We start from the raw sequence: 12,868 nt of genomic DNA, 5'->3' as shown, positions 1-12,868 counted from the left end.
TGATTGGTAATTGGTGTTTATTTGGTTAAAATCTATAAAGAGTTTATTCATGGTTTATTGTCAACAAGAAGTTTTAAAGTTTTTACAACTATTTCCAATCACCCTATTTAAAGTGGTCCTTCAATAATCATTAAAAATGTGACAGCATTCCGGTAGTAAAAAATCTGTGGTAAACAATAATTTATTTTAATACACAGTAATTCATATTTAGAAAACGCTTTTTCTTAGTATTTTTTTATGTTAATGTAATTCATTATTTCTACAACCATTGATGTTGCTGATGATGTGTAATATTTATAAAAACATAAATTATTACGGGATATAATACTACATATAAAAATCGAAATTTACTGAACGCTCAAAGCTTTGTAAGCTTCACGATCTCTTGAGTTTCGTCATAATTTTAATCACCAAACTTATACAATTTATGCATATAGTTTTAAGCCTCTAGAGCTTCTTACCGATACATAGCAATTCTGAGTAACAACGTGTACATGTTGAGAATTCGCAATAAATCTAGTTAATATGCCTATTTAAGGTTTAACGGACAAACTTGTGAATAATTTTTCTTTCTTACTAGTTCACGGTAAATTTTCTGATATGAAAACTTAGTTATTATTATTTGAACATATATCACCGTGTTAATTACGTAAAAAATGTATTTGGCAGACATAAGACTTCAGAAAATTCTACAAGGTATTTTAAAAGTACGAAAATACTGTATTTTAAGTAAGGTATGAATCAGATAAATTTAACATATAATACAATTTTAAGATGGTTATAAATTTAATTAGTTGTTTTACAAATTATAAGCAATATGATCTAATATGTAGGAATATAACATATATTAAAAGTCGTAATGCTGTAGTTTCGGAAAGCGCCGAGAGATGTCATTGCCTGATCATTGTCTCGCGCTATCGCTTGTCGCGCGTAATCATACAAAAAACCGCTTGGTTAAGTTTGAAACCGAGTCTACGAAATCTGTGATTACAAGTAACACAACAGCAACCTTCCGTCATATGTGTTGAAAATTAATAAAAAAAGATTCTATAGATACATGGAGAATAAAAACAAATTGAAATAATAGGCAACAATACTTTTCTTTTTTTAACCCAAGCTTGAAAAATGGCTTTATACGAGGGTCAAACTGAAAGTTCTTAGAAAATCAAAAACTAAGCATTCTAGCAAGTTATTATTTTTATTATAACTTTTCAAAATAGCGTCCATTTACATCAATACATCGCTGCATTCGATGGAACCATTGAGAAAAGCACCTTGCCCACTCGGCCTTAGGGGTCTCTTCGACGGCGTTTTGAAACGCAGCCACTGCTTCTTCGGCGTCCATAAAATGTTTTCCTCGAAGTTTTTCTTTTATTTTCGGGAATAAATAAAAATCGCAGGGTGCGAGGTCGGGGCTATACGGCGGGTGACCCAGTAATTCCACGACTGAGGTCGCCAAATAGTCGATCGTTTGCCTGGCGGCGTGCGACGAGGCATTGTCGTGATGAAGGAGGATCCTGCTGCGAGGTCGTTTCTCTCGAACTTTTTCCAAGACAAGTGGCAAACAGTTGTTAGTGTACCACTCTGCATTAACCGTTTTCTGATCCTCTAAGACAACTGTCGCGTAATGACCTGTCTTTCCGAAGAACGAGGCCACCATCTTTTTTCCAACACTTCGACCTCTCTTCACTTTAGTTGGCAACTCTTCGGAAGGAAACACCCACTGAGCAGACTATCTTTTGGTTTCCGGATCATAACAGTAAATCCAGCTTTCGTCACCCGTTAGTATGTCGAACACAGCATTTGAGTCACCTCCGTTAAATTTTTGGATCATTTCTCGGCACCAATCAACACGGCGGAGTTTTTGAGCCTCGGTCAAATTATGCGGTATCCAGCGGGCACAAAGCTTCCTGGCCGCTAAATGTTCATGGAGGATTTTGTGCACTTGACTCATACCTATGCCTAGACTTGTCCGAATCTGCTGATAAGTCACTCTTTTGTCAGTCTCTATCATACGCCGCACAACACTGATATTGTCTTCAGTCGTCGCTGTAGAAGGCCGTCCCTCACGCAAATCATCGGTGAGATTAGTTCGACCACGTTTGAATTCATTAAACCAGTTGTAAACTGTGGCACGAGATGGGGCTTCATCGTGAAAAGCCAATCGAAGTCTATCATAACTTTCTTGTTGACTTATATGACATCGAAAGTCATAAAAAATCATTGCACGAAAATTTTCTCGGCTTAAATTCATTCTGACGTGCACAGACAATTTTCAATTTGCCGCCAAATCGTAAAACAAATGACAAATGAATGAAATGTATACTCAATATTATTGGTAAAGAGTTCTATTTTCAAAATTTAAACTTATTTTTTTAATATAATGCTTTTAAGTTGCCAGTTCTAAAAACTTTCAGTTTGGCCCTCGTAATGTACATGTACAGATCTTTAATCCTAATTAAAATGTTTGATTAACGATAGCAAAAATTTGCGTCAGTGGATAATCTGTTCACTAGTTGCCCAAACGGTTCTGTACTTCTCGACTTTACGGACGACATCACGACAATTATACAAATCAAAATCAATACGATTCCCAGACAGGCAAGACTTGGTCAAGTTTCTATCACCACTTTTCTGCCAGCGTCAATACTTTGCCAAGTGGTATTATTCAGATAATAGCTACTGTTTAATTGAGGGGGTCGAGGCCTCTCGGGTAACCTTAAGTCGGAATTCTTAATGCGTAATAAGTGATAGCCTAAGTCGGGATCCTATTTTGGGCGCCCTTACACCAGCTTAGTCTGAGGGGCGTCCGTCCAAACAATCCAAGAGTTTTATGATATTCCAATACGATAACAATACTGTGTAACAGCCCCGACAGTATTTAGCCTTGTTCAAGCAACAAGATTAAATATCATCGAGCATAATTTTAATCCTTTTGAGTTACCGAAAGTACTTTAAACGGATACTAAAAATTGTATCTGATATTTCATAAATAATGTTATGTAAAGGGTTGAACGAATGGCGTATTTTATCAATTTTGGCCGATAAAAGCTATCATGCACACCTGAGAGTTACTTTACGTCCGCTCTCAAATCCCGTTAAATTTCATTCAAACTGGAATTTCTCCGATCGTAATATACATATTTATTAATTTTACGATAACGGCCTTAAAATAATATTACAGATATAAAGAAATTTTGAAATGTAAATATCCGGTACTTTATTTAATTTGCACTTTTAATTACACGTTATGAACACTAATTAGCTAGATTCTATGAGGCTTTTATCGTAGTTTTGAAGTGTTTTGAAAAATATTGATAGCGCTTTACATTCTCATAATGTACTCCACATTTATATTATTAAAAGTAAATACTATATTTTTAATTTAGCTTTGGATGTACTTAAAAATATTACCGGTCTCTTTTTTTTCTTTGTATCTGTAATACCTAATTCTTTTTTTAATTACCTTGTGTCGTTGTTGCCTTGTCCATGTAATGAAAATTCAAGTTTGTTTGTACTACTACATTTTGTAGGCAATCTTAAAAAAATAATTAAAAACAAAACAGTATTACTGAAAAAAGAGTTTACGCTAAAAAAGGTTCAGAAAAAAAAGTATTATGTCATTATTTGTCAAATTATAGGAACATTGAAATATTTTCTAATTTTAATTATAATCTATTCAACACGTTAAAAATGTTAACATTGAATAAATACCGCCCATTGATTCAGGTACGTTAATTAATCGAATTTTAGAGTCCTTTTTCATTTTTCAATAATAATATATTATTTTAGATGAAATGTATCGCAAGAAAAATATCCATCTCACAACAACATCGAAGCGAGGAACTCTTTGTTCATAGAGACAGTCCGGATAACAATCCTTGCACACCTTTTGAATTTAGTCAACCTAATATGACAGTAAGTTTAATATGAAGACATGTATACCATACAAATATTTCACTTTCAAATGAAAAACAATCTTTCTTTCCTTTTTCATTTTTTACATATCAGCGTTTGAACGCTTTAATCAAAAATTACCCCGAGGGAGCTCAACGGTCAGCAGTTGGAGCTGCTTTGGACATTGTTCAAAGACAAATTGGTTGGATCCCTATCTCTGCCATGCATAAAGTAGCTGAAATACTGTCAATGCCGAGAATGAGAGTTTATGAATTTGCAACTTTTTATACAATGTGTAAAAGGTAAATATTTCATTTTACATTTGTCACATTATTGTGCACTGTAAAGTAGAGAAATTTTAATCGCACTAAGCGTAGAAGAATTCTTTGTATTTTTTCTTAGATTTTCTCCTACTACATTTATTAAACACAATTTATTTTTCCATATTTGTATGTTGATTATTAATAATCTAATTTTATTTTATATTGTGGTTAATCTAAACTTGCCAAATTAAAATTAGATTGTGTGCTTTCCTTGAATATTAAATAAACAATTGTAAAATATATTTAAAAAAATGTATTTATAATTTACAAGGAAAATATTCAATTATACTTTTTTGTAAATTACAAGTGTTGTAAATGTTTCCAGGCGATTTAGAGGAAAATTTAATGTCAAAGTTTGTGTAACGACGCCGTGTATGATTCGTGGATCAGATATGATATTAGAAGCCGTTGAAAGCGCTACGGGTTGTCACACGGGAGGTCTTTCTGAAGATGGACTTTTTGGTGTAGATATTGTGCAGTGCCAAGGAGCATGCGCAAATGCTCCAGTTGTAGTGGTCGATGATGATTATTTTGTTAGTAATTTGATTATTTGTAAACAGCCAAATATATTCCCTCGTGGAACGTTATAATAATATATTGTCATGTTCAATGTTTTTATACAGGTAAATCTGTCTGGTAAGTCTGTTATAACGCGATCTTGAAGCCGTTGAGTTATTGGTATTATTTCGATAATTTGATAGTTAATGAGAAGAAAGCGTGAGTTTTTGTTCAAGCAAAGAGTTTTCGTTTCAAATATCGCTACTTTTTGAAGCTTTCTTCTCCTTTTAGTAATAGATGTCCACTGCAAGGCGAAGGCCTCCTCCGAAGATCGCCACGATGACATATCTTACACTGCCCGCATCTAGCTATTTCTCGCGACCTTAAATGTCGACTTATCAGCTATGGGTGCCTAGCCACGCAGCGTTTAACAATTCGTGGCCGTATTTTTTACTGCGAGTAATTCTTTGAGCGACGTCCGTGACTTAGGTTCTTCTGCAGATCTCATTCCACCTCGTAGCGAACTTCCGAACATAGCTCTCTGCCTGACTTTAAGCTTTTTTAAAGCTTCAACTAGTGTTTAGCTCTATATATTTTATTTTCTAAATTAAACTTAAATATGGTAGTTTTTATTTTGATTTTTTAATTAATAACACCAATGGCTAATCTTTCATAACATATTATTGCGAGTGTTTAAAGTTTTATTGTAATCTTTGGGTGTACAATATTTAAAAGTTAATCACAAAGTCTCCCACAGTAAAATGTCGATATGTAAAAATTAAATTTTAGCTTTTGAGACATCTACGATAATGTTTTATTAAATATCCAATTTTTCTTAAAGCTGAATACAATTATTAATTAATGATGTTATTTTCCAGGAAGATCTCACTATACACAACATTTGTGAGATTATTAGAGTATTAAAATGTGGAGGCATACCGCAGCCCGGTCCACAGTAAGTTTGTAAAATACAATATTATTAAACAGTTGCGCATTGTGATTTCTTTCCAAAATCCTAAACAAAATTATCATATATTTAGTCTCAATTGATTAATTTATTGTGTTATGAAACCAAATTTATTTATTTCATTCTTCTTCCTCTTTGATCTTTAAGTTTAGTCTGTAATTTATCTAAGTCCTTCTTTTCCTCATCAAATATAACTCACAGCAAAAAGAGAGGGGATTCCCTCCTAATAATATTGAATGAATATAGCGCTAAAACTTAATTCATAAATTACATAACTAAATATAATATTGTTTTATAACAGGAGTGGAAGATTTGTTGCGGAGCCAATTTGTGGGCTGACATCTTTGCTTGTAGAACCTCCGGGTCCTGGATACAAACTACAACCTGCCTTAGCCTAATAGAAACTGATTATTTTAAGTACTCTAGAATGGTGCAATAAAGACCTTTCATTTTGTTTTATTGTTTTGATTGTAACTGTAACGATGTTATTGTTAGGTAATTAAGCCAAGGTGAGAATTCTTTAGTAATGTGTTGATCGTTCATCATGAAAGCTGGGTAGGCTGGCAAAAAGCAATAAATAATTTAAATAACTTAAATATTATGCTTTAAAGACGTAATGTTGCATTTAGAACTAGGTATGACGGTACCCTAATACTAATATATATATTTTAATTTATTAACTTAATATTTTATTATTTAACATTCTTTTAGTTTATTATACAACATTATTTACGTTACATAACATAATTAAAATGTGTTCATGCGTATTTAAAGATAAAAAAGTATGGGATTGAAAAACCAAAGCTATTAAAAACCTCATATTCGAAGCAAACAGAGTGTAAAAGTAATTTAAAAAAACAGATAAACATTTTGTTCTCGCTATATTAATCACAGTTCGTTGCGAATTAGATTTTATCCTTTGACTACGGTTTGCTTTATTCGTTGAGCTTTAATAAACATGCCGTATTAATACATCCTACTAGAGTATCAAATTTATTTATTTTGCTCCTTCAGCGGTTATAGCAAAAATATTTGTAATGAAACACAAAATATAACAAAAAAACCAAGAATCATTTGAATAATTACCCCGTAAAAGTAATAGTAACATAAATCCGTTCGTAAAAAATTATATGTTGAGTAAATTTAAACTTTAAATCATCGTACATAATGCAAACACGATTTATAGTGAAAGCTATGCATTGAAACTAAGAACTAGAGATGCATAAATTAAAAAATTAAGTCAGCTAAAATTATTAACATTTATATGCCAATTAAAATTATTTCAACCAACCATAATTTTATGACTCGTTCTTCTTTTCAGCTTAAGCTACGTTACATCAAGTAAATCGTTCGTAACTATCTGTAACAAGTTGGTTACAATCGGCTACGGACGCAAGGGATGCAATAAGTCAACGTGACTTGAAATTGCTTTTGAAGATTTATTATTACTGGTTTTACCTTTATAGGTAATACACAAAGCTCAACGTAATTCTATCATGTTATTAGTATTATCTCGTGTGCTTTTAGGATTGTTACTCTACCAAAAGAAAACATGTGGTGCCAGTGATGAATTACGACACTGAAACGTAGTCTCTACATCATTGGCAACAACATCATTGGCATACTTATTGTCAGAGTGTCATAGAGAAGTTTAAGTGCGAGATTTGTTTGCCCTCGCTCCCTAAATACATAAGATGATAAGATTTATTTAAAACTCATTAGTTTTACTTAAACCTGAACCCTTTGTAATCAAGAAGCCTCCTCTGCGTTAAAATATTGTTAAGGATATATAATACAAAATATAAATATATTATTTTAACCATTCAAATGTTTTACATTGGTTCTTAAACAATTTTCTCAAAATTCACAAATCTGTAACAATATAATATTGGGCACGGAATATTTTTCTAGATATTTGCAGAAGTCATTTGAAGAAGAAAAGTCTATCGAGGACACTCGTACCAATGATTTGTGATCGCAGGAATAAAAGTTTTCAGAATTGTAAATGTTACTATTGTTAACTTATGTTCGAACAAAGTTTTTTACTCAAATTAAAAAAAATATAATTTCACATTTTTATTTATGTATACTTATTACATTCAAAACAATTTATTATGATTAAAACTTGAAAGCGCTGATCACAAAAGACAATACCACACATAGTAAGCGAGGGTCAGCAAGTGTCTCTGTATATAATTTTGTTTATGATTTGATGAGAGTTTGCAGATGTTCCTTAGCGAGTGTTACGATTGTGTTTATTTAGTACAAATCTGATACTGCTATGGATTACCAATAATTTTTTTTTTGAATTGATTTGAGAGAATTTGATTTTCTGTGTATATACATTATTCTGTTTGTATATTTGTATAATATAACATTTTTATTTACACATTTAGCTACATTTTTGCCGAGACGGTATTTAATGCGCAAAATACATTTGAAGTATTTTTTTTTCATTAAAGCAAAAAATAAATTAGCAAGCTTATTTGATAGTTAGCCATGTGTAGTTTCGATAGCTTCATGTTGGTTATGGTTTTAATTAATTTTTAGGTTGTTTATTTAATTTTGGAAGAAAGATTTTGGTATCTTATCAAACTTTAATTTAGACTTTGGCAAAACACGTCTCTCACGACACCCGAGGGAAATGGTTTTGTAGATGATGTATACTTTCACACCGTACGAGTGCTTTTTACGTTAATAATTCGCAAGATTTTTGTTCTACTAAATCGATATTAAAAGTGTGAATTGGTTTTTGAGCAGTTCTTTAATAATCAACCAAGGTTATCATGTTTAATATTTTTGATTGCATTGATTATTATCCAAAAACTATAAGGAATGATTGGTTTTCTGCCCTTTTATTAAACAATTTTAAAAATGTAATATAAAAGTTATGTCTGATATTAAAGATTTCGGTATTTTTACTAATAAAAATGATATTAATGAAATGAAAGTAATAAACTATTCACTGTTTAGAACGTCTTTAGGACGTCAACGTCGAACTACCGATACATTTCAAAATCTATGTATTTTCAAAACGATAAATTTATTCGATTAGAATAACATAATTATGATAGATTTATTTCTTATAGGCGTAAATGTGATTATAATCTAAAATCTTTGGAATAAAATACTTTTTTTTTTAATAAAACGCTTGTTGTGTATTACAAATTAGGTTTTATAGTAATGAATAGTTTGTTTTCGTGATTTTACTACATTCAATTAATCTTTTGTGGTTGCAAAAATTTATTTCTACCATTATGACATATTTTTTAAGTAATTTATATATACAAAGTAATTTATATATATATTTATATATAAATATAACGAAAGAACTTTCTTAACTTTTTTTCCTTTTTTGCTTAATCTTTTGTTCGTGTCGGTTCTTACTTTAAACCTAATAATCTAAATTGCTTAATCGACTGCAGTAACGTATTTAAATAGTGTCTCTGTTACCTGTGGTTTTTAATTCCAATAGTCCTGATGTATATATACATCTCGAAAGGTTAAAATCGGGTGTACAAAATTGTGTAACCTTCATTGGTTTGAAGAAGTTCTGTTTGCTATTATGTTACAATACACGCAAAAAAATATTTATTAAAATAATTTTTATTAATGCCGTGATATTCGTTTCATTTTAATAAAATCGTGGTTTTTTCATATTTTAATTATAACGGCACAGTTATAAAATATTAGACCATCCAATTTTAATTTATTTCGAAATTTATAAGCTATAACGGCTAGTATGATACTGTTTGACTGTATCCAATTGTGTCAAAATAGGCTTGACCCTAAATGTAGGAGAGCCCTTTAATGCCTTAACTACTTTACAATCTTGATACATGTTACTTCATTTCATATTTTCGTTAATAACAATATAAAAGGAAAGAATACGAAAGAAAGTTTAATAGAAACAGTTTATTATTAATACTTATCAATCTACGCGTTACCTAGAATCCGTAGAAATAACATTTTTCTATACTTCTACAATGTTCGCAGCGAAATTACGCTAGATACCTTTGAACTCGAAAATTCATAGAACTGCGTATGACACTGCGGTGAAATTGGAGCAAAGGCCTAATAGTGAAACCATATCAATGTAACCTAACGTTTGAATTAATATCAGGTAATCAATGCTACCGACTAGGATGTAAGTGAATGTTGAAAGTATTACAGTAATCACTCCGCTTTATAAGATAATATCTGCCTATAATCGTACCTAATTGCGTAAAATATTGTTATAAGCATGTAATTTCAACATACATTACACATAATATTTTTGTTTTGAAAAATGGGAGTTAAAATAACTCTTAAAACCCCATTTCCGATAGGACCGATATCAGACATCAGTTGTGCTCGTTGTTAACATAAGAATCCTATGAATGTTATGTGTGCATACGTTATATATTTAATATAATATCTAACAAAAATAACACTTTAAATTGCGACGGGATATTTAACGATTTTATGTTTAAAATAAATATCCTTAAACATTTACAAAAGTAGATAACATAAATTACATGTCCTTTAATAATATAAGGAAGTAATACTGCTAAAGATTCTGACTAAAACTTAATTTGTCCACCCGTCAACAAGGGCTAATTAGTAATGAAAAAATTAGGTCATTTTTCGACCCTTGTAATCTGCCTTCATAATTTAATTTCGTTTAATTGATGTATTCCCTTTGGAGAAATTAGGAGTAACAAACTTATCTTTTTTTATTTTCATTTCCCTTTGTAGCAACGAAATAGATTGTTTTTATTTATGTAATTCCTTTTTTATTCTCACAAGATAACTGAAAATGATATTAATTAAAACAAGGAAAACATTGTATTTGAAAATACTTTTGAAATAATGTTTTTGAAACTGCAAATGAAATATTACAAGGTGATTCGTCTTGTAAGACCCTTAAATTTTCCGGTGTTGCTTTACGGTGTAGGTGTTTAGACGGTAAAAGGGAAATGTTACGACTGATATGACTTATATGATTATTCTTCAGGAGTTCAAGATCAATCAATACCTCAAGATAATCGTTGACTATCTAATGCTGACACAGTTTTGCTCTTTTGTACAAATACTACGCTATTTTTCTATAGCATCATCTTTGTCATTGAGGGTAGCTTAAACGGTACAATATTCAGACGACTCTCTGCTTTATTCTGGATGAAATAAATATCAGGAAATTAAAAAAAATAGGGACCTCCATGACTGTATAGCTAAAAGTCTAACATTAAAAAGAAGAAGTTAATACTTCTAAATGATGCATGAAGATTGTTTTTATGGTATGTAAAATAAAATGCTTAAAACATTACCTTTGGTACTTTTTGACGTCATCATATGTATTATCATTTCAGCTCTACAGCTTCCATTGCTAGACACTCGCTTCCCTCACAAATTTTCAATTGAAGCAATAGAAAATGTTACCGTGCTGAAACCATCGTCTCCAACCTCAACAAACTCTTCTTCAGGTCATAGCCACCATTTTACTTACTTCCTATGTTTAATTAATTTAATTTTATACAAATAAGAACTCTCGATAATTTTATAAAGAGACTCTTTAGTTTTGTTTAAATGCTATAAGTAAATTCGTTAGTAACAACGTATCAATTTATTTTAGAGAATTCTCTGACAAGAGTAGCGTATACTGCCAAGATCCATTATCTATTCTTGACACGTCCCTCGCTGCGCAGAGACGAGATACAAATTTCGCGAGGGGCAAAAGATCCTTTCACTAAGAGTATATTTCATAACGTGGATACGGATAATGTTATATAACAGAATTTATCTCAGGATTCTTACCATTGATTTTTAATTTAGCCTTGCATTTTTTCTTTACCTGTGAAATAGTAATATTATCATATTAAATTACTTCAATGTTTCTGATCACCTTTTTATCTTTGTCTGTTCTTACCTAGGCCTAGGCTCTGTAAAATATTATATTAAAGTGTCTTAAATTATTTCGTTTAACATCTTCCAAAGGCAACTAGAAAACTTTAACAAACTATTATTCGTAGGAAAAGGATATTTTAAAAGACCACGTGGACGTTTACCTACCCACTAGTCAAATAAAATCGAGTATTAACGGAGCTCTCTATCGATACTGTCCTGAGGAAAGCAGATGACAGGAAGGCATAAAAACTGCTCGTCATCAATTTTGTCAAGGTGTTTCAAGATGTACAAAACAAATAAGAAGAACAATATTCTTTCTTAAGCATATTTATAATACTTAAATTATAAGTGGATTTCTTCATAAATTATCCTTAAAAACAGTTTTCTAATTATTTGTACACGTAAAAATAAGAAAATAATATAGATGTTTTCTTTTCTATGTTAGATATTTATTAAAATTATTAAAAAATAAAAATATTCCTTTGTATTCCAAAATATGCCGTAAAACAAAATCCATTTGAACGTGATTTTTGAAATAAAAGTTTTGAAGGTTAGAATGAGGTAGGATTTACTTATAGCCATTATGTTCTTTGTAACACTGTAATAATTGTTGGATACCCAGTTAAGCCTTCGAGATTAAAGTGTAAAGTTGTCAGGATGAAAAGTATTAATCTGATTTTCCTATCAAAACCTTTGTTTTTAATTAAGCTGAAACTTATTTTTAAAATTGTTCTCAAACGTTTAACTTTGTCTTAGCTACTAGCATAAAAGAATTCTTGTATAAATTCCACGTGCCTTTTTTAAATCTTTAAATTACGAAATTGAAGTTTTCTTAATTGCCCTGCAAATATTTACAAATTATTAAAAATTCGTCAGACCTATTGAATAACGATAACTTTTACGTTACCCAACGGAGAATTTTAAATTAATTTTTATACTTAAGTTATAAATTCTTTGTCAATTATAATAAAATTAAAACAATTTTTGAGTAATACTGAACCATAGATTTTTTAATGTATAAGGAACATCTTAAAATTAATAAGAAATATTTTCATGGTACGAATTGACATCGTTCACATATTAAAAATATTACTGTTATTACTCATACAAAACAAACTATAAAAAAGCTAGCTAATAACGACAAACTTTGTCAGTACTAGTAAAGAAATTTAATAAAATTATTTAAAAGAAAAGTATCCAATTAATTGCTCGAAACTCCCAGAGAGCTAAAGCTTGTTTTCAATCACCGAGCAAATTGCTGTTCACAATTTTCATTTTCCTGGTATTCTTCTCTGTG

At 30.7% G+C, this 12,868-nt stretch overlaps 1 protein-coding gene across 1 annotated transcript; it reads left to right on the top strand.

Moving 5' to 3' along the window:
• Positions 1 to 3,693: 3,693 nt before the first annotated feature.
• Positions 3,694 to 6,083, top strand: LOC137926697 (NADH dehydrogenase [ubiquinone] flavoprotein 2, mitochondrial-like). Its single transcript, XM_068770376.1, has 6 exons — positions 3,694 to 3,729; positions 3,793 to 3,918; positions 4,012 to 4,199; positions 4,546 to 4,753; positions 5,597 to 5,673; positions 5,987 to 6,083. Exons 1-6 carry the CDS (start codon positions 3,694 to 3,696, stop codon positions 6,081 to 6,083), a joined length of 732 nt encoding a protein of 243 aa, XP_068626477.1.
• The last annotated feature ends 6,785 nt before the right edge of the window (positions 6,084 to 12,868 follow it).

The sequence above is a fragment of the Battus philenor genome, unplaced genomic scaffold (assembly GCF_028537555.1).
Source record: "Battus philenor isolate CCGP_79_NKW_IND1 unplaced genomic scaffold, ilBatPhil1.0.hap1 SCAF_3, whole genome shotgun sequence".
Classification (NCBI taxonomy): Eukaryota; Metazoa; Arthropoda; class Insecta; order Lepidoptera; family Papilionidae; genus Battus; species Battus philenor.
The sequence above is the reverse complement of the archived record's forward strand: the minus strand, read 5'-3'. Positions and strand labels throughout refer to the sequence as shown.